This window comes from Cherax quadricarinatus, chromosome 5, assembly GCF_038502225.1.
Source record: "Cherax quadricarinatus isolate ZL_2023a chromosome 5, ASM3850222v1, whole genome shotgun sequence".
NCBI lineage: Eukaryota > Metazoa > Arthropoda > Malacostraca > Decapoda > Parastacidae > Cherax > Cherax quadricarinatus.
In genome coordinates this window covers 5931217-5954200 of record NC_091296.1, presented here as the reverse complement: position 1 = coordinate 5954200, position 22984 = coordinate 5931217, and the positions used below count along the sequence as shown (strand labels likewise).

Genomic DNA, 22984 nt, shown 5'->3' with positions numbered 1-22984 from the left:
GGATTTAATGGACTTTGCATGTTGCTTCTGAATGTTTTCTGGGCATAGATTTTGTCTGTTAATTCCAAAATCTGTTATATTGGGGTCTGTTCAGTCAAGATTTTACTATATTTTGCACAGGCAAGTATCAAGCGAAATTATATTTAGCAGTTCCATTTTTTTCCATAGGCTTGCATTATATAATCAGAGAGAGGAGGAAGGGAGAATGGAAGCGAGTTAGTGTTAGGCGCAAGATCATATACCTCCTCAGCCGAGTAGTTTGTTGAGGGGGATGTTGCTCATTGTTGAAGAAATACTTTAAACATGTTGAGTAAAGATTATTTACCATAGCTCAAAACTTTCTCTAGTGTGTCCTGTAGCACCATGGGGAATACTGTTGGTGTCCAGGGCATGTTCGGGCCCTGAGTAATGAGCAGATGGGTGCCGAGGTGAAGGTTACTGTTGCAAGTCCACTCTATAGAAGACTTTTTACCTCAGTGTGGTTTTTGGCCCAATTCATAGCATAAACTAGTGAAATGATTGGTCAGGTAGATCCTATGTACAAGTAATAAATAATGAAGTTTTGGCTCTCTTCTCACCATAAATCATAACTGACATGATTTTAACCAGTGGTTATCTGGTTCCTATGTATTCTAGCCCTCTATAATTGCAGCATGTGGCATGCAATTGACTATGGCTCATGTTCTAAGTATATGCCCTCGGCTTCAGTGTTTCAGACTTCAGTGTAATTTTTCTAATTATGTGAAAGTCAGCCGGAACCTGATATTTTATGTGACTTATTTACTGTGGATGATCTTATAGCTGTTGAATGGCTGGACAAAATTTTAACCTCTTATGATTGCATGTATTTACTACTGTATATTATTTTCCTGGGTGTATGTGTAAATGGTTGTAACATGGTGAGAGTTATAGCTTAGGTGTGTGTGTGTGTGTGTGTGTGTGTGTGTGTGTGTGTGTGTGTGTGTGTGTGTACTCGCCTATTTGTACCTACCTATTTGTGGTTGCAGGGGCCGAGTCATAGCTCCTGGCCCTGTCTTCACTGATCACTACTAGGTCCTCTCTTTCTCCTTGCTCCATGAGCTTTATCAAACCTTGTCTTAAAACTATGTATGGTTCCTGCCTCCTCTAGGCTGTTCCACTTCCTGACAACTCTGTGGCTGAAGAAATGCTTCCTAACATCCCTTTGACTCATAAGAATCTTTAACTTCCAATTGTGACCCTTTGTTTCTGTGTCCCATCTTTGGAACATCCCGTCTTTGTCCACTTTGTCAATTCCTCGCAGTATTGTATATGTCGTTATCATGTCTCCCTTGACCCTCCTGTCCTCCAGTGTCGTCAGGCCGATTTCCCTTAACCTTTCTTTGTAGGACAATCCCCTTAGCTCTGGGACTAGTCTCATTGCAAACCTTTGCACTTTCTCTAATTTTTTGACTCCAAACTGGATTCCAAACTGGTGCTACATACTTCAATATGGGCCTGACGTGTATGGTGTACAGAGTCTTGAACGATTCCTTACTAAGGTATCGGAACGCTATTCTTAGGTTTGCCAGACGATCATGTACTGCAGTCGTTATCTGACTGATGTGTGCCTCAGGAGATGTGCTTGGTATTATACTCGCCCAAAGATCTTTTTCCTTTAGTGAGGTTTGCAGTCTTTGGCCAGGTGTAGGTATACTTGCCTAATTGTGGTTGCAGGGGTCGAGACTCGGCTCCTGGCCCCGCCTCTTCACTGAATGCTACTGGGTCCTCTTTCTCCCTGCTCAATGAACTTTATCATACCTCGTCTTAAAACTATGTATGGTTCCTGCCTCCACTACATTGCTTGCCAGATGTAATGTGTGTGTGTGTATTGTGGGTGTGTGTGTGTGTGTGTGTGTGTGTATGTACTCGCCTATTTGTACTCACCTATTTGTGGTTGCAGGGGTCGAGTCACAGCTCCTGGCCCCGCCTCTTCGCTGATTGCTACTAGGTCCTCTCTCTCCCTGCCCCATGAGCTCTATCATACCTCGCCTTAAAACTATGTATGGTTCCTGCCTCCACCACATCACTTTCTAGGCTATTCCATGGCCTGACTACTCTATGACTGAAGAAATACTTCCTAACATCCCTTTGATTCATCTGAGTCTTCAACTTCCAATTGTGACCTCTTGTGTCTGTGTCCCATCTCTGGAACATCCCGTCTTTGTCCACCTCGTCTATTCCGCGCAGTATTTTATATGTCGTTATCATGTCTCCCCTGACCCTCCTGGCCTCCAGTGTCGTCAGGCCGATTTCCCTCAACCTTTCTTCATAGGACAATCCCCGTAGCTCTGGGACTAGTCTTGTTGCAAACCTTTGCACTTTCTCTAATTTCTTGACGTGCTTGACTAGGTGTGGATTCCAAACTGGTGCTGCATACTCCAGTATGGGCCTGACGTAGATGGTGTACAGAGTCTTAAACGAATCCTTACTGAGGTATCGGAACGCTATCCGTAGGTTTGCCAGGCGCCCGTATGCTGCAGCAGTTATCTGATTGATGTGCGCCTCAGGAGATATGCTCGGTGTTATACTCACCCCCAGATCTTTTTCCTTGAGTGAGGTTTGCAGTCTTTGGCCATCTAAACTATATTGTGTCTGCGGTCTTCTTTGCCCTTCCCCAATCTTCATGACTTTGCATTTGGCAGGGTTAAATTCAAGGAGCCAGTTGCTGGACCAGGCTTGTAGCCTGTCCAGATCTCTTTGTAGTCCTGCCTGATCCTCGTCCGATTCGATTCTTCTCATTAACTTCACATCGTCTGCAAACAAGGACACTTCTGAGTCTATCCCTTCCATTATGTCGTTCACGTATACCAAGAACAGCACAGGTCCTAGGACTGACCCCTGTGGAACCCCGCTTGTCACAGGCGCCCACTCTGACACCTCGTCGCGTACCATGACTCGTTGTTGCCTCCCTGTCAGATATTCTCTGATCCATTGCAGTGCCTTTCCTGTTATGTGTGCCTGGTCCTCTAGCTTTTGCAGTAACCTCTTGTGAGGAACTGTGTCGAAAGCCTTCTTGTAGTCCAAAAATACGCAGTCGATCCACCCCTCTCTCTCTTGTCTTACTTCTGTCACCTTGTCATAAAACTCTAGTAGGTTTGTGACACAGGATTTTCCTTCCCTGAAACCGTGCTGGTTGTCAATTATACACTTGTTTCTTTCCAGGTGCCCCACCACTCTCCTCCTGATGATCTCCATGACCTTGCATACTATACATGTTAGTGATACAGGTCTGTAGTTTAGTGCCTCATGTCTGTCTCCCTTTTTAAAGATTGGGACTACATTTGCCATTTTCCATACCTCAGGGAGTTGCCCAGTTTCAAATGATGTGTTGAAGATCTTTGTTAATGGCTCACACAATATCTCTGCTCCCTCTTTAAGGACCCATGGAGAGATGTTGTCTGGTCCCACCGCCTTTGAGGTGTCAAGTTCGCATAGCAGCTTCTTCACCTCCTCCTTGGTTATATGTACCTCATCCAGCACTTGCTGGTGTGCCCCCCTGTTCTGATTTCTTGGAGTCCTACTGGTTTCCACTGTAAATACCTCTTTAAATCTTGTGTTGAGCTCCTGACATACCTCTCGGTCGTTTCTTGTGAATTCCCCATCACCCTTCCTCAGTCTGATTACCTGGTCCTTGACTGTTGTTTTCCTCCTGATGTGGCTGTACAACAGCTTCGGGTCAGTCTTTACTTTTGACGCTATGTCATTTTCATATTGTCTCTGAGCCTCCCTTCTTATCTGTGCATATTCGTTTCTGGCTCTTCGGCTGATTTCTTTATTTTCCTGAGTTCTCTGTCTTCTGTACCTTTTCCATTCTCTAGTACACCTAGTTTTTGCCTCCCTACACCTTTGGGTGAACCAAGGACTCGTTCTGTTCTTCCCATTATTTCTGTTTCCCTTGGGAACAAACCTCTCCTCTGCCTCCTTGCATTTTGTTGCTACATAGTCCATCATTTCTTGTACTGGTTTTCCTGTCAGTTCCCTCTCCCACTGAATGTCTTGAAGGAAGTTCCTCATGCCTGAGTAGTTCCCCCTTTTGTAGTTTGGTTTTTTCCCAGCCTATTCCTGCTACTCTCTCCACTTGGAACTCAACTATGTAGTCGAAGCACAGAACCACATGATCACTAGCTCCCAGGGGCCTTTCATACATGATACCCTCGATGTCCGAACTATTCATGGTGAATACAAGGTCCAACCTTGCTGGTTCATCCTCTCCTCTCTCTCTCTGGTAGTGTCTCTAACATGTTGATGCATGAGGTTCTCCAGTACCACATCCATCATCTTGGCTCTCCATGTTTCGGGACCCCCATGGGGCTCCAGGTTTTCCCAGTCAATCTCCTTGTGATTGAAATCACCCATAACTAGTAACTTTGCTCCCCCCATGTGTGCTCTCCTGGCCACCTCGGCTAGTGTGTTGATCATTGCTCTGTTGCTCTCATCGTATTCTTCTCTTGGCCTCCTGCAGTTCTGTGGTGGGTTGTACATTACTGCAATTATCACCTTATGTCCCTCAGACTGGATTGTTCCTACTAAGTAGTCCCTTTCGCCCATGCCATCCATTCCTTCCATTTTCTCAAAACCCCACTGGTTTTTAATGAGCAGTGCAACTCCTCCTCCCCCTCTCCTCCCTCTGTCTTTCCTGAAGATTTGATATCCGGATGGAAAGATTGAATCTGTTATTATTCTGGTGAGTTTTGTTTCTGTGAGTGCTATTATGTCTGGGGATGTCTCTTTGATTCTTTCGTGCCACTCCTCATACTTGTTTGTTATTCCATCTGCATTTGTATACCACACCTTCAGGTAGTAGGTAGTAGTACGCAGGTAGTAGGTTGGTAGACAGCAACCACCCAGGGAAGTACTACCGTCCTGCCAGATGACTGTGAAACAAAAACCTGTAACTGTTTTGCATGATGGTAGGATTGCTGGTTTTCTTTTTCTGTCTCATAAACACGCTAGATAACAGGGATATCTTGCTACTCCTACTTACACTTTGGTCACACTTCACAGACACGCACATGCATATATATATATACATACATCTAGGTTTTTCTCCTTATTCTAAATAGCTCTTGTTCTTTTTTATTTCTTCTATTGTCCATGGGGAAGTGGAAAAGAATCTTTCCTCCGTAAGCCATGCGTGTCGTATGAGGCGACTAAAATGCCGGGAGCAATGGGCTAGTAACCCCTTCTCCTGTATACATTTACTAAAAAAGAGAAGAAGAAAAACTTTATAAAACTGGGTTGTTTAAATGTGCGTGGATGTAGTGCGGATGACAAGAAACAGATGATTGCTGATGTTATGAATGAAAAGAAGTTGGATGTCCTGGCTCTAAGCGAAACAAAGCTGAAGGGGGTAGGAGAGTTTCAGTGGGGGGAAATAAATGGGATTAAATCTGGAGTATCTGAGAGAGTTAGAGCAAAGGAAGGGGTAGCAGTAATGTTAAATGATCAGTTATGGAAGGAGAAAAGAGAATATGAATGTGTAAATTCGAGAATTATGTGGATTAAAGTAAAGGTTGGATGCGAGAAGTGGGTCATAATAAGCGTGTATGCACCTGGAGAAGAGAGGAATGCAGAGGAGAGAGAGAGATTTTGGGAGATGTTAAGTGAATGTATAGGAGCCTTTGAACCAAGTGAGAGAGTAATTGTGGTAGGGGACCTGAATGCTAAAGTAGGAGAAACTTTTAGAGAGGGTGTGGTAGGTAAGTTTGGGGTGCCAGGTGTAAATGATAATGGGAGCCCTTTGATTGAACTTTGTATAGAAAGGGGTTTAGTTATAGGTAATACATATTTTAAGAAAAAGAGGATAAATAAGTATACAAGATATGATGTAGGGCGAAATGACAGTAGTTTGTTGGATTATGTATTAGTAGATAAAAGACTGTTGAGTAGACTTCAGGATGTACATGTTTATCGAGGGGCCACAGATATATCAGATCACTTTCTAGTTGTAGCTACACTGAGAGTAAAAGGTAGATGGGATACAAGGAGAATAGAAGCATCAGGGAAGAGAGAGGTGAAGGTTTATAAACTAAAAGAGGAGGCAGTTAGGGTAAGATATAAACAGCTATTGGAGGATAGATGGGCTAATGAGAGCATAGGCAATGGGGTCGAAGAGGAATGGGGTAGGTTTAAAAATGTAGTGTTAGAGTGTTCAGCAGAAGTTTGTGGTTACAGGAAAGTGGGTGCAGGAGGGAAGAGGAGCGATTGGTGGAATGATGATGTAAAGAGAGTAGTAAGGGAGAAAAAGTTAGCATATGAGAAGTTTTTACAAAGTAGAAGTGATGCAAGGAGGGAAGAGTATATGGAGAAAAAGAGAGAGGTTAAGAGAGTGGTGAAGCAATGTAAAAAGAGAGCAAATGAGAGAGTGGGTGAGCTGTTATCAACAAATTTTGTTGAAAATAAGAAAAAGTTTTGGAGTGAGATTAACAAGTTAAGGAAGCCTAGAGAACAAATGGATTTGTCAGTTAAAAATAGGAGAGGAGAGTTATTAAATGGAGAGTTAGAGGTATTGGGAAGATGGAGGGAATATTTTGAGGAATTGTTAAATGTTGATGAAGATAGGGAAGCTGTGATTTCGTGTATAGGGCAAGGAGGAATAACATCTTGTAGGAGTGAGGAAGAGCCAGTTGTGAGTGTGGGGGAAGTTCGTGAGGCAGTAGGTAAAATGAAAGGGGGTAAGGCAGCCGGGATTGATGGGATAAAGATAGAAATGTTAAAAGCAGGTGGGGATATAGTTTTGGAGTGGTTGGTGCAATTATTTAATAAATGTATGGAAGAGGGTAAGGTACCTAGGGATTGGCAGAGAGCATGCATAGTTCCTTTGTATAAAGGCAAAGGGGATAAAAGAGAGTGCAAAAATTATAGGGGGATAAGTCTGTTGAGTGTACCTGGTAAAGTGTATGGTAGAGTTATAATTGAAAGAATTAAGAGTAAGACGGAGAATAGGATAGCAGATGAACAAGGAGGCTTTAGGAAAGGTAGGGGGTGTGTGGACCAGGTGTTTACAGTGAAACATATAAGTGAACAGTATTTAGATAAGGCTAAAGAGGTCTTTGTGGCATTTATGGATTTGGAAAAGGCGTATGACAGGGTGGATAGGGGGGCAATGTGGCAGATGTTGCAAGTGTATGGTGTAGGAGGTAGGTTACTGAAAGCAGTGAAGAGTTTTTACGAGGATAGTGAGGCTCAAGTTAGAGTATGTAGAAAAGAGGGAAATTTTTTCCCAGTAAAAGTAGGCCTTAGACAAGGATGTGTGATGTCACCGTGGTTGTTTAATATATTTATAGATGGGGTTGTAAGAGAAGTAAATGCGAGGGTCTTGGCAAGAGGCGTGGAGTTAAAAGATAAAGAATCACACACAGGGTGGGAGTTGTCACAGCTGCTCTTTGCTGATGACACTGTGCTCTTGGGAGATTCTGAAGAGAAGCTGCAGAGATTGGTGGATGAATTTGGTAGGGTGTGCAAAAGAAGAAAATTAAAGGTGAATACAGGAAAGAGTAAGGTTATGAGGATAACAAAAAGATTAGGTGATGAAAGATTGAATATCAGATTGGAGGGAGAGAGTATGGAGGAGGTGAACGTATTCAGATATTTGGGAGTGGACGTGTCAGCGGATGGGTCTATGAAAGATGAGGTGAATCATAGAATTGATGAGGGAAAAAGAGTGAGTGGTGCACTTAGGAGTCTGTGGAGACAGAGAACTTTGTCCTTGGAGGCAAAGAGGGGAATGTATGAGAGTATAGTTTTACCAACGCTCTTATATGGGTGTGAAGCATGGGTGATGAATGTTGCAGCGAGGAGAAGGCTGGAGGCAGTGGAGATGTCATGTCTGAGGGCAATGTGTGGTGTGAATATAATGCAGAGAATTCGTAGTTTGGAAGTTAGGAGGAGGTGCGGGATTACCAAAACTGTTGTCCAGAGGGCTGAGGAAGGGTTGTTGAGGTGGTTCGGACATGTAGAGAGAATGGAGCGAAACAGAATAACTTCAAGAGTGTATCAGTCTGTAGTGGAAGGAAGGCGGGGTAGGGGTCGGCCTAGGAAGGGTTGGAGGGAGGGGGTAAAGGAGGTTTTGTGTGCGAGGGGCTTGGACTTCCAGCAGGCATGCGTGAGCGTGTTTGATAGGAGTGAATGGAGACAAATGGTTTTTAATACTTGACGTGCTGTTGGAGTGTGAGCAAAGTAACATTTATGAAGGGATTCAGGGAAACCGGCAGGCCGGACTTGAGTCCTGGAGATGGGAAGTACAGTGCCTGCACTCTGAAGGAGGGGTGTTAATGTTGCAGTTTAAAAACTGTAGTGTAAAGCACCCTTCTGGCAAGACAGTGATGGAGTGAATGATGGTGAAAGTTTTTCTTTTTCGGGCCACCCTGCCTTGGTGGGAATCGGCCAGTGTGATAATAAAAAAAAATAATAACCTTCAACTTCTTTTCTAAGACTGTGGTCTGGGAAGTATATTGGGGTTGGGGAAGTGGGAGACCTGGTAAGGAACTATGGGTTGTTGCTGTGGGGGTGAAGTTTGTAATGTAGTGGGTGGGGGCATTGGATGTGGCATGGGTGTTTTGATTTAGTGTTTGGTTGCACTGGGGTTGACCTGGTTGGGATGCTTCTATAGAAAGTTGTGAGGGAGGCTGTATTTGATCTTCTTCCTGGGTCTGGGATCTCCTGTCTGTCTTCTCCATCCCCTCTCTTTCCTCCTTTCGCCTTTGTACCATCTCTCTGTTTCTTCCTTTCTTCTTGTGTTCTGTCGCGGTCGAGATACACCCTCCTGTATGCCGTCATGTCCCTTAATCGTGCTTTCTCCTGCAGGATCCTGGTCCGAGTCGCTTCTGCCTTGAAGGTCACTCTCACTGGCCGGGTTCTTTTTTTTACAAACCCCCCTATTCTCCGAAAATTTTCCAGCTGGGTCATATCGTCTTCTCCTATTGCTTTCATGATGCTTTCAATTGCTTTTTTTTCCCCTTGTTTTCTTGCTTCATATGTTTCCCCTTCGACTTCCTGGAGCCCATACACAAAGACTGACCTCACCCTTTCATTCTCCCACTGCATATCCCTGTGTATCCCATCATTTAATTTGGTTTCCTCCACTGCAGCTTTCCTTTCATCAGTTTCACTGACTAATGTACTTGGGCTCAGTGGCCTGTCATTTTCCCTTCTCGGCTTTCCTTGGGCTCTGTTGTTGTCTGTTAGGGCCTCCACATAAAGCTTAGCTCTTTCATTTGCTACAGTCTCCTCTGATAGAGCATCTCCATGCAGTTTTGCCCCTTCTTTCCCTACAGTCCCCTTATTTGTGGCTGAGGTAGCAGTCTCTGTTGTCAATCCCAAAATGTTCTTTAGTTCTTTAGGCTGTTTCAGATTTTTCAATTCCTCTTCTAAACTCTGTATCCTAGCTTCTGCTGCTTTGACATGCACCTCCCACTTCCTGCTTTCCATATCTATCCTCTCTTCCATTCTCATGCTAAGTTCTTCTAGTTTCTTTTCCCATTCATGATCCCTTTTTATGAGCTCTGCTGCCCAATCTTCCTTTGCATTTTCCTCCTCCTGTCCCTTGGTTTTTCTTGTTGCTCTCTGGCAACCCATTTTTGTTTTATCCTGATTGCCTCAGAGTGGGAAAACTATGTAGTTCTGTATGTTAGGTTAGTAGTGTGTATGTCAGAGTGTGGGGGGGGGGAAGTAGTGGATGAACTGTGGCTAAGTGGGAGCTGAGTGGGGAGGGGTGGGGAGGGTTTGGGGTGAACGGGGGAGGGGAGGGTGATCGAGGGAGGGGAGGGATCAGGGGAAGTAGTGAGATGTCGGTGGTGAGGGGGGAGTGTATGTACTCACCTATTTGTGGTTGCAGGGGTCGAGTCCTAGCTCCTGGCCCCGCCTCTTCACCGGTTGCTACTAGGCCCTCTCTCTCCCCGCTCCATGAGCTTTATCAAACCTCGTCTTAAAACTGTGTATGGTTCCTGCCTCCACTACGTCATTTTCTAGGCTATTCCACTGCCTTACAACTCTATGACTGAAGAAATACTTCCTACTATCTCTCTGACTCATTTGTGTCTTCAACTTCCAATTGTGACCTCTTGTTTCTGTGTCCCCTCCCTGGAACATCCTGTCTTTGTCCACCTTGTCTATTCCACGCAGTATTTTATATGTCGTTATCATGTCTCCCCTGACCCTCCTGTCCTCCAGTGTCGTCAGGCCGATTTCCCTTAATCTTTCTTCATAGGACATTCCCCTTAGCTCTGGAACTAACCTTGTCGCAAACCTTTGTACTTTCTCTAGTTTCTTGACGTGCTTTATCAAGTGCGGGTTCCAAACAGGTGCTGCATACTCCAGTATGGGCCTGACATACACGGTGTACAGTGCCTTGAATGATTCCTTACTAAGGTATCGGAATGCTGTTCTCAGGTTTGCCAGGCGCCCATATGCTGCAGCAGTTATCTGATTGATGTGTGCTTCCGGAGACATGCTCGGTGTATGCCCTTATTGCACACAACACTAAATGAACTACAGATTGCAGCCCTCATGTCAGTCAATCAAACACTCATATGTGAAGGTACCATGTTGGCCTGTTAATGATTAAGGGGCAGGGCACAGGCATGGAGTTCGATCAAAAAAACTTGGGCTAGATACATATTAAATTGGCAGCTGCAAATTAATTTTGGAAAGTGATATTTCTGCTCATTGTTATGACTGATTTGTTTTGAAGGCAAGTATGTTCTTATCCTGTGATACTGATTCTGGAGTCACTCAGAACAATGACAGCTGCCAGATAAGATATTTCAAGTGTCCTGGAGGGGGTGTGTCCGCTTGTCTGATATTATCGTACTTGTTTTCTTTCCTTATAGGATAACTTAACGTAAAATATTTACTCTTCAGCAGATCTCAGTACTTTATTAGGAACTTTGAAGAGATTAAATGTACATTTCCTCTATTTTACTTATTACTTAGTGACAAACAGTAAGGTGGATTGAGCGAGGATGTGTGGATATTAAGGGTGACTGGGTACACAGTGAGACATGGGCAGACTGTTTATATTTTTCAGGTTTTGATGTACTGATAAAGTTTGAAGTAAGTGTATAGTTGGTAAAATCAGTGAAAGTAATTCACTGCAAGAAATTATACTGTATAACAAAGACAAAAAGTATTAGTCAAGAGGTTGAAGAGGGGTTGTTGAGGTGGTTTGGTCATTTAGAGAGAATGGAACAAAGTAGAATGACTTGGAGAACATATAAATCTGTAGGGGAAGAAAGGCAGGGTAGGGGTCATCCTCATAAAGGTTGGAGGGAGGGGGTAAAGGAGGTTTTGTGGGCGAGGGGCTTTGATTTCCAATGAGCATGTGTGAGCGTGTTAGGAGTGAATGGAGACTAATGGTTTTTGGGACCTGACAAGCTGTTGGAGTGTGAGCAGGGTAATATTTTGTGAAGGGATTCTGAAGAGAATTCAGAATCTGGGAGATTCTGAAGAGAAGTTGCAGAGGTTGGTGGATGAATTTGGTAGGGTATGCAAAAGAAGAAAATTAAAAGTGAATACAGGAAAGAGTAAGGTTATGAGGATAACAAAAAGGTTAGGTGATGAAAGATTGGATATCAGATTGGAGGGAGAGAGTATGAAGGAGGTGAATGTATTCAGATATTTGGGAGTGGATGTGTCAGCGGATGGGTCTATGAAAGATGAGGTGAATCATAGAATTGATGAGGGGAAAAGGGCGAGCGGTGCACTTAGGAGTCTGTGGAGACAAAGAACTTTGTCCTTGGAGGCAAAGAGGGGAATGTATGAGAGTATAGTTTTACCAACGCTCTTATATGGGTGTGAAGCATGGGTGATGAATGTTGCAGCGAGGAGAAGGCTGGAGGCAGTGGAGATGTCATGTCTGAGAGCAATGTGTGGTGTGAATATAATGCAGAGAATTCGTAGTTTGGAAGTTAGGAAGAGGTGCGGGATTACCAAAGCTGTTGTCCAGAGGGCTGAGGAAGGGTTGTTGAGGTGGTTTGGACATGTAGAGAGAATGGAGCGAAACAGAATGACTTCAAGAGTGTATCAGTCTGTAGTGGAAGGAAGGCGGGGTAGGGGTTGGCCTATGAAAAGTTGGAGGGAGGGGGTAAAGGAGGTTTTGTGTGCGAGGGGCTTGGACTTCCAGCAGGCATGCGTGAGCGTGTTTGATGAGAGTGAATGGAGACAAATGGTTTTTAATACTTGACGTGCTGTTGGAGTGTGAGCAAAGTAACATTTATGAAGGGATTCAGGGAAACCGGCAGTCTGGACTTGAGTCCTGGAGATGGGAAGTACAGTGCCTGCACTCTGAAGGAGGGGTGTTAATGTTGCAGTTTAAAAACTGTAGTGTAAAGCACCCTTCTGGCAAGACAGTGATGGAGTGAATGATGGTGAAAGTTTTTCTTTTTTGGGCCACCCTGCCTTGATGGGAATCAGCCAGTGTGTTAATAAAAAAATAATAATAATAAAAAAATTCAGGGAAACCAGTTAGCCTGACTTGAGTCCTGGAAATAGGAAGTACAATGCCTGTACTTGAAAGGAGGAATTTTGGATATTGGCAGTTTGAAGGGACAACTAGACTGTCATATCTGAGTGCCTCTGCAAAGACAGTGATTATGTATGAGTGATGGTGAAAGTGCTGAATGATGAAAGTTTTTTCTTTCTTTTGGGGTCACCCTGCTTCGGTGGGAAATGACCGACATGTTAAAAAAAAAAAAAAAAAAAAAAAAAAAAAAAAAGAGGCAAATCCGTTTGTAAATATTATGAGATTTAGGAAAAACAGTTAGCTGGGCTTAAGTCCTGGAAGTGGGAAGTACAGTGCCTGTGTTCTCTGAAGAAATGGGTGGGGCTATTGTCTAAAACATCATCTGAATTATGTCTGCACATTTCTGGCAAGAGCTGTTGAATAAATTATGGTGAATGTCTTATGAAAACTAGGGGTAACCCTTCCCCCAGAAAGGTGGGGGATGGCCTGTGGTAAAAAAAAGATTAACTTGATTATCTTCAAAGTTGTGAGTAAAATGAAGTTGGCTTTGCTTGTTGTCAGTAATATTAATAATGAAAATACAATATATAACTACAGTATTACTTAGCCAATTCAGAACTGTAATAAACTCTGGTCAGTAGCAGAGATGGAGGCAAAACACAGGGTAACACTAGTACAGTACTGTATAGTATGTCTGCTTCACACCACGACACACTGTACACAGTGTATAGGAGAGCCTCAAGTGTGAAACAAAGATAATCAGCACTAGTCTTATCTTGTTTTAGTGTTTCCATTTGGGTTTACTTGTGCCACTAACTATTACCATGTTGTTGAGAGAGAGTACACTGCTGTACTTGATTTCAACAACATTTGAAGTAGTTATGCAGCATATAAATATGAGTGTAAAGCAGCAAGTGCATACAGACAGGTTGTGTTGGCGCTGCTGCTGGTTGTAGGCTGCTATGCATTGATGCTGCTGCTGCCCATCACTCTCATCCACCATGTGACACTAGCAGCCTCCATCACATTTCTCTCTGCCATGCATATCCAGAGGCAGATATATGAAGATGGAGCTTTTGTTATTGATATCACAGGTTAGTGAAGTTTCACAGAGCATTGTCATAAGTACTAAGATTAGCAAGTTACATTCATTATGATTTACCTTCAAAATTTCAAGGACTTTAAAAATAAATGCTATGCATCCAGAGTGAGTTTGCCTAATACAAAATCACTATTATACTGTTACCTGAAAGTCAAGGATTCTTCCCAATAACAACTTACACCACTCCTTTCCCTAAGCTTTATTAACTCTACGGTTACACTCGCTTATATTTGTTACATGACTTCCTCTGCTTTTTAATTGTTTCAGATACAGTGGACCCTTACTTAACAATATTAATCCGTTCCCGAGGCGAAATTATCGTTAGCCGAATTAATTTTCCCCATAAGAAATAATGGAAATCAAATTAATCCGTTCCTGACACCCCAAAGTATGAAAAAAAAATTTTTACCACATGAAATATTAATTTTAATGCACACAAACTGAAGAAGACATGTACAATTACATGACACTTACCTTTATTAAAGATCTGGTGATGATTGATGGGATGGGAGGAGGGGAGTGTGTGGATGGTGTTAATGTTTAGAAGAGGAATCCCCTTCCATTAGGACTTGAGGTGTCAAGTCCTTTTCTGGGATTACTTCTCTTCTTCTTTTAATGCCACTAGGAGCAGCTTGAGAGTCACTGGACCTCTGTCGCACAACATATCTGTCCATAGAGGCCTGTACCTCCCGTTCCTTTATGACATTCCTAAAGTGTTTCAGAACATTGTCAGTGTAATAGTCACCAGCATGGCTTGCAATAGCTGTGTGAGGGTGATTTTCATCAAAAAAGGTTTTCACTTGAAGCCACATTGCACACATTTCCTTAATCTTTGAAGTAGGCAACTTCCTCAATTTCTCTATCCCCTCCTCCAGAGCAGTTTCCTCAGGTCTGGCCTCTTGCTGTTGAAGATGATCTTGCAGCTCATCAGTGGTTAGTTCTTCATTGTCCTCCTCCACCAACTCTTCCACATCCTCCCTACTAACCTCCAACCCCAAGGACTTCCCCAATGCCACAATTGATTCCACAACTGGCATACACTTCTCAGGGTTAGCCTCAAATCCTTCAAAATCCCTTTTGTCTACACATTCTGGCCACAGTTTCTTCCAAGCAGAGTTCAAGGTCCTCTTAGTCACTTCCTCCCAAGCCTTACCTATAATGTTTACACAATTGAGGATGCTAAAGTGATCTCTCCAAAACTCTAAAAGAGTCAATTGAGTTTCAGAGGTCACTACAAAGCACCTTTCAAACATAGCTTTTGTGTAGAGTTTTTTGAAGTTTGCAATGACCTGCTGGTCCATGGGCTGCAGGAGAGGAGTGGTATTAGGAGGCAAAAACTTGACCTTAATGAAGCTCATGTCCCCAGAAAGTCGCTCTGCCACGGCTGAAGGATGACCAGGAGCATTGTCTAATACCAGGAGACACTTAAGGTCCAATTTATTTTCCAGGAGGTAATTTTTCACAGTGGGGGCAAATGCATGGTGTAACCAGTCAGAAAAGGTCTCTCGTGACCAATACCTTACTGTTTGCCCTCCACATCACACACAAATTAGCCTTGAGGACATTGTTTTTCCTGAACACTCTGGGAGTTTGAGTGATACACCAATAAAGGCTTCACTTTACAATCACCACTAGCATTAGCACACATCAACATCAACAGAGTAAGCCTGTCTTTCATAGGCTTATGTCCTGGGAGTGCCTTTTCCTCCTGAGTAATGTAGGTCCTGCTTGGCATTTTCTTCCAAAACAGGCCTGTTTCGTCACAATTAAACACTTGTTCAGGTTTCAATTCTTCACTGTCTATGTACTCCTTGAATTCCTTCACATATTTTTCAGCTGCTTTTTGGTCCGAACTGACAGCCTCACCATGGCTTATCACACTATGTATGCCACTATGATTCTTAAATCTCTCAAACCAACCTTTGCTGGCCTTAAATTCACTCACATCACCACTAGTTGCAGGCATTTTTCTAATTAAATCGTCATGCACCTTCCTAGCCTGTTCACATATGATCGCTTGAGAGATGCTATCTCCTGCTATCTGTTTTTCGTTTATCCACACCAATAACAGTCTCTCAACATCTTCTATCACTGGCGATCTCTGTTTCGAAAACAAAGTTGCCCCTTTGGCAAGAACAGCTTCCTTGATTGCCGTTTTCTTGGCCACAGTAGTAGCGATGGTTGATTGGGGTTTTGTGTATAACCTGGCCAGCTCGGAGACACGCACTCCACTTTCATACTTAGCAATGATCTCTTTCTTCATATCCATAGTAATTCTCACCCTTTTTGCTGTAGGGTTGGCACTAGAAGCTTTCTTGGGGCCCATGGTGACTTATTTTGCAGGTGCAATCACTAAAAACGCTGTGATAATATGAAATGTTCCGATTGTATGTTTGGATGCGACCGCGGTGGCTGGCTTGTAAACACTGGCACCCACGGGACAAGTGAGGCGCGCTCAGGCCACACATGGACGCATCTTGAACGGAACGAATTGCGTTGGGCGAGTTTTTTAGCGCTAGCCGAGGCAAAAATTTTGCGTTAAAATGTATCGCTAGGCGGATTTAACGTTATGCGATGCGTTCGTTAGGCGAGGGTCCACTGTATAGGTCATAACTTATTTGTAGCTCCTACTTCAACAACTTTACAAACATATCAAACATTATATAGTGTTAAATATATATACATAGTGTAAATTATTATTATTATCCTGATAATTATTATTATTATTATTATTATTGTAATCCCATTTTTCACTCGTGTGTACTAACAATTCTAGATTTCTTTGGACTTAATTGTAAAATGTTCTTACCTCTACTGCAGTGTTTTTAATTGTGATTTATTACTTCATTTCAACTCCACCCGTAACATCTATACACTTTTTTTTCTTTTTAATGCACTGGCTGTCTCCCACCGAGGCAGGGTGACCTGAAAAACAAGAAACACTTCCATTATCATTCACTCCATCACTGTCTTGCCAGAGGTGTGCCTACACTACAGTTATAAAACTGCAGTATATCAATACCCCCTCCTTCAGAGCACAGGCACTGTACTTTTCACTTCCAGGACTCAAGTCCAGCTAACCGTTTTTTTTTGAATCCCTTTATAAATGTTACTTTGCTCACACTCCAACAGCATGTCAAGCCATGAAAACCATCTGTCTCCACTCGCTCCTATGTAACACGCTTGTGCATGCTTACTGAAAGTCCAAGCCCCTCACACACACAAAAGCCTCATCTACCCGTCCCTCCAACCTTTCCTAGGCCAGCCTCTACCTCACCTTCCTTTCACTACAGATTTATATGCTCTTCAAGTCATTCTGTTTCATTCCATCCTCTCTAAATGTCTGAGCCACTTCAACAACCCCTCCTCAGCCCTCTGGGTAATACTTTTAGTAACCCCGCACCACCTCCTAATTTCCACACTATGGATTCTCTGCACACCACACATTGCCCTCAGACATGACATCTCCATTGCCTCCAGCCTTTTCCTTGCTACAACATTCACCACCCATGCTTCACACCTATATAAGAGCATTGAAATAACTATACTTTCATACATTTCCCTATTTGCTTCCATGGATAACGTTCTTTGTCTCTACAGACTCCTTAGTGCACCATTCACCTTCTCCCTCCCCCCCTCGCCAGTTCTATGATTCACCTCGTCTCACAGATCCAGCTGCTGACATGTCCACTCCCAGATATCTGAGTACATTCACTTCCTCCATGTTCCATCCCTCCAATCTTATATCCAGTCTTTCATTACTAAATATTTTATTATCCTCGTCACCTTACTCTTTCCTATGTTCACTTTTAATTTCCTTCTTTTATATACCCTTCCAAACTTGTCCACCAACCTCTTTATCTTCTCTTCAGACTCTCCCAAAAGCACAGTGTCATCAGTAAAGAATACAAACTTGTTCTGCTCAGTATTTTGTAAAGTGTCTAGTATTAGTTGCTTGCTATAAATTTCCAATGTTCTTTACATACCAAAGTAATTTATTTCAGCATTACACTGACGTCCAGACTATGAACTTTATTAATTCAATAATTTTTTTTTTTTTCAACAAGTCGGCCGTCTCCCACCGAGGCAGGGTGACCTAAAAAGAAAGAAAATCCCCTAAAAGAAAATACTTTCATCATCATTCAACACTTTCACCTCACTCACATATAATCAGTGTTTTTGCAGAGGTGCTCAGAACACAACAGTTAGAAGCATATACGTATAAAGATACATAAGAAAGAAGGAACACTGCAAAAGGCCTACTGACCCATGCGGAGCAGGTCCATGTCCCCCCCCCGGATTAGACCAATGACCCCCCCCCCCCCGGATTATCCCAATGACCCACCCAGTCTGGTCATCCCCACTCAAGGATGGAGCACTGTACCAGACCCAGCAGCACAAGCTAGTCAGGTCCAACTCATACCCACCCACACCCACTCATGTATTTATCTAACCTATTTTTAAAACTTCACAACGTTTTAGCCTCGATAACTGTACTCGGGAGCTTGTTCCACTCGTCCACAACTCTATTACCAAAGCAGTACTTTCCTATATCCTTCCTGAATCTGAATTTTTCCAACTTGAAACCATTGCTGCGAGTCCTGTCTTGGCTGGAAATTTTCAGCACACTATTTACATCCCCTTTCTTTATTCCTGTTTTCCATTTATACACCTCGATCATATCCCCCCTAATTCTACGCCTTTTGAGAGAGTGCAAATTCAGGGCCTTCAGTCTATCCTCATAACTGCTAATATCCCGAACCCCTCCTTCAGAGTGTAGGCACTGTACTTCCCATTTCCAGGATACAAGTCTGGCTATATAAAAATAACCGGTTTCCCTGAATCCCTTCACTAAATATTACCCTGCTCACACTCCAACAGATCGTCAGGTCCCAAATACCATTCGTCTCCATTCACTCCTATCGAACACGCTCATGCACTCCTGCTGGAAGTCCAAGCCCCTCACCCAAAAAAAAACCTCCCTTGCCCCTTCCTTCCAACCTTTTCGAGGACGACCCCTACCCTGCCTTCCTTCTCCTACAGATTTAAATGCTCTCCATGTCATTCTACTTTGATCCATTCTCTCTAAATGACCAAACCACCTCAACAACCCCTCTTCAGCCCTCTGACTAATACTTTTATTAACTCCACACCTTCTCCTAATTTCCACACTCCGAATTTTCTGCATAATATTTACACCACACATTGTCCTTAGACAGAACATCTTCACTGCCTCCAACCGCCTCCTCGCTGCTGCATTCACAACCCAAGCTTCACACCCATGTAAGAGTGTTGGTACTACTATACTTTCATACATTCCCTTCTTTGCCTCCATAGATAATGTTTTTTGACTCCACATATACCTCAATGCACCACTCACCTTTTTTCCCTCATCAATTCTATGATTGACCTCATCCTTCATAAATCCATCCGCCGACACGTCAACTCCCAAGTATCTGAAAATATTCCCTTCTTCCATACTCCTCCTCCCCAATTTGATATCCAATTTTTCTTTATCTAAATCATTTGATACCCTCATCACCTTTTTTCTATGTTCACTTTCAACTTTCTACCTTTACACACACTCCCAAACTCATCCACTAACTTTTGCAATTTTTCTTTAGAATCTCCCATAAGCACAGTATCATCAGCAAAAAGTAACTGTGTCAATTCCCATTTTGTATTTGATTCTCCATAATTTAATCCCACCCCTCTCCTGAACACCCTAGCATTTACTTCTTTTACAATCCCATCTATAAATAGTATATTAAACAACCATGGTGACATTACACATCCCTGTCTAAGACCTACTTTTACTGAGAAGTAGTCTCCCTCTCTTCTACACACCCTAACCTGAGCCTCACTATCCTCATAAAAACTCTTTACAGCATTTAGTAACTTACCACCTATTCCATATACTTGCAACATATGCCACATTGCTCCCCTATCCACTCTATCATATGCCTTTGGGATATTAACAGTTTGGAGGGATATGTTGTGTATCTTCATACGTATATGCTTCTAAACTGTTGTGTTCTGAGCACTTCTGCAAAAACAGTGATTATGTGTGAGTGAGGTGAAAGTGTTGAATGATGATGAAAGTATTTTCTTTTTGGGGATTTTCTTTCTTTTTGGGTCACCCTGCCTCGGTGGGAGACGGCTGAATTGTTGAAAAAAAAAAAAATTATAATTAACTTTTGCTGGGGGCAAGGGGCTAGTAACCCCTTCTCCTGTATAAATTACTAAATTTAAAAAGAGAAACTTAAATTTTTCATTTTTTGGGCCACCCTGCCTTGGTGGGATATGGCTGGTTTGTTGAAAAAAAAAAATTATTTTACTTTTAGTGTATTACAATACTGTAGTACAATATTGTATGTATACAGTGGACCCCCGGTTAACGATGTTTTTTCACTCCAGAAGTATGTTCAGGTGCCAGTACTGACCGAATTTTTTCCCATAAGAAATATTGTGAAGTAGATTAGTCCATTTCAGACCCCCAAACATACACGTGCAAACGCACTTACATAAATACACTTACATAATTGGTCGCATTCGGAGGTAATCGTTATGCGGGGGTCCACTGTATACAGTTTTTAGAAAATTCTTTTGCCTAACATTGACTTATTTGTGTCTAAATTATTTAATTAAACAAATTAATCTCCCTTATTGTGTTTTCCTTCTCATGTACCGCTCTTCAACTTGTGTATAAGTTGCATATCTTGGGTGATAAGTTACTAGAGTGCTAGGAGGCTGATCATGATTAAAGATAACCTGGGTCACACAAGTCATCATGCAGTATTTATCTTGGTACTTGACTGCTATACTTTGTGTGTTGTGGTGTTTCTGAAGTGTCTTATCACCACATTACAATGACTTGGCTGCTTTCTCTTCCTTAATATGCATAAAGTGAGTGCTTCTGTCTCTTATGTGGTAACCAGTCTTCTTACTTGGCACAACTAGCAGTCTGTAAAAATTACTTTCAGTTGATTGACATGCCTTGTATGCTGTTTTATGAGTGAGTATGCTTTTTTATTAAGAAGAGTACTGAATGAACTTCTAAGTCTAAGTGGGGCATAAATAATGCAACTACCATGTTTTATCTTGCTTCTTTGTCGGCTAGATTTTTTTTAATTTACAAAATTCCTCTTCATGTAAAAGAGCCGCCATTCATAGTAGATTGTAATGGTGTGCTGTACTTTTTAGTTTTTGTACAATGAAAGAACAGCCATACACAACAGTGTATAACTGTATTATATTGTTACATTATTCTAAGGGGATTTTCTTCCTTCAGTTTGTCTTCAAGTATGATCTTTGTATAAGGCATCTTATTGTTTTGTTTTTATTTTTGTCATATTCATTCAGTCTTTTAGTATTATGAATATTACACTCTCCTGTTCATATTCTTCTGCCCATCTTGTAATCTAAGACCCACAGCAGGAGACACTTGCCCAGTTTCCTGATCAACCTTACTTAACCTCTCTTGTAATCAATAAGGAACATTTATTCATGTACAACATTTAATATTACAACCTGTTAATACATTCATTAAAAGGTTTCGAATGTGCAACACATGACACGACATAAACTTTTTCCTCTTGTTTATTAATTTTATTAATTTGTCAGACAGAAATTGTTTTCATCCTAGTCTTCTGTGCCAGTGAGCTGGTATAGAGTATGTGTGATAGAATATTTATTTTGGTTGATTTTGTTCTTACTCTGCTAAGTGCTGGAGATTAAGTTTATGGAGGCCTCTGAAGGATCCTGTGTCAGGATTAAACTGGTATGCTTTGCTGATTGAAAAGATTCTATACATAGTTTTTATTTTATAGATGAATTATGCTTATCTTTTAAAAATAGTTTTAAGAAATATATTCTAAAAGAGTGAGTGAGAGAGTGAGAGTGAGTGAGCAAGACAGTGAGAGTGAGACGGTGAGAGTGAGACGGTGAGAGTGAGACGGTGAGAGTGAGACGGTGAGAGTGAGAGACGGTGAGAGTGAGAGACGGTGAGAGTGAGAGACGGTGAGAGTGAGAGACGGTGAGAGTGAGAGACGGTGAGAGTGAGAGACGGTGAGAGTGAGAGGCGGTGAGAGTGAGAGGCGGTGAGAGTGAGAGGCGGTGAGAGTGAGAGGCGGTGAGAGTGAGAGGCGGTGAGAGTGAGAGGCGGTGAGAGTGAGAGGCGGTGAGAGTGAGAGGCGGTGAGAGTGAGAGGCGGTGAGAGTGAGAGGCGGTGAGAGTGAGAGGCGGTGAGAGTGAGAGGCGGTGAGAGTGAGAGGCGGTGAGAGTGAGAGGCGGTGAGAGTGAGAGGCGGTGAGAGTGAGAGGCGGTGAGAGTGAGAGGCGGTGAGAGTGAGAGGCGGTGAGAGTGAGAGGCGGTGAGAGTGAGAGGCGGTGAGAGTGAGAGGCGGTGAGAGTGAGAGGCGGTGAGAGTGAGAGGCGGTGAGAGTGAGAGGCGGTGAGAGTGAGAGGCGGTGAGAGTGAGAGGCGGTGAGAGTGAGAGGCGGTGAGAGTGAGAGGCGGTGAGAGTGAGAGGCGGTGAGAGTGAGAGGCGGTGAGAGTGAGAGGCGGTGAGAGTGAGAGGCGGTGAGAGTGAGAGGCGGTGAGAGTGAGAGGCGGTGAGAGTGAGAGGCGGTGAGAGTGAGAGGCGGTGAGAGTGAGAGGCGGTGAGAGTGAGAGGCGGTGAGAGTGAGAGGCGGTGAGAGTGAGAGGCGGTGAGAGTGAGAGGCGGTGAGAGTGAGAGGCGGTGAGAGTGAGAGGCGGTGAGAGTGAGAGGCGGTGAGAGTGAGAGGCGGTGAGAGTGAGAGGCGGTGAGAGTGAGAGAGAGAGAGGGTGAGAGAGAGAGAGGGTGAGACAGTGAGAGTGAGAGAGAGGGTGATACAGTGAGAGTGAGAGAGAGGGTGAGACAGTGAGAGTGAGGGTGAGACAGCAAGGGAGAGAGAGGGTGAGTCAGAGAGTGAGTGAGTGAGACGGTGAGTCAGAGAGTGAGTGAGTGAGACGGTGAGACAGCAAGAGAGAGAGAGAGAGAGAGAGAGAGAGGGTGAGACAGAGAAAGGGTGAGACAGAGAAAGGGTGAGACAGAGAGTGAGTGGGTGGGTGAGAGTGAATGTGTACTCGTCTAATTGTGGTTGCAGGGGTAGAGACTCAGCTCCTGGCCCCACCTCTTCACTGACCACTCCTGGGTCCTCCCTCTCCCTGCTCCATGAACTTTATCATACCTCGTCTTAAAACTGTGTATGGTTCCTGCCTCCACTACATCACTTGCCAGACTATTCCACTTCCTAACAACTCTGTGGCTGAAGAAATACTTTCTAACATCCCTTTGACTCATCTGAGTCTTTACCTTCCAATTGTGACCCCTTGTTTCTGTGTCCCATCTCTGGAACATCCTGTCTCTGTCCACCTTGT

General features: G+C 43.2%; 1 protein-coding gene across 1 annotated transcript in view; it reads left to right on the top strand.

Moving 5' to 3' along the window:
- The first annotated feature begins 13368 nt into the window (after window positions 1–13368).
- oys (lysophospholipid acyltransferase 6) overlaps window positions 13369–22984 on the top strand; it is a 47552-nt gene continuing 37936 nt past the window's right edge. Inside the window, exon 1 of the mRNA XM_070099515.1 lies at window positions 13369–13575. Within this exon, the coding sequence (XP_069955616.1) occupies window positions 13452–13575 (124 nt within the window). The 5' untranslated portion in view covers window positions 13369–13451. The remainder of the gene's footprint in view (window positions 13576–22984) is intronic.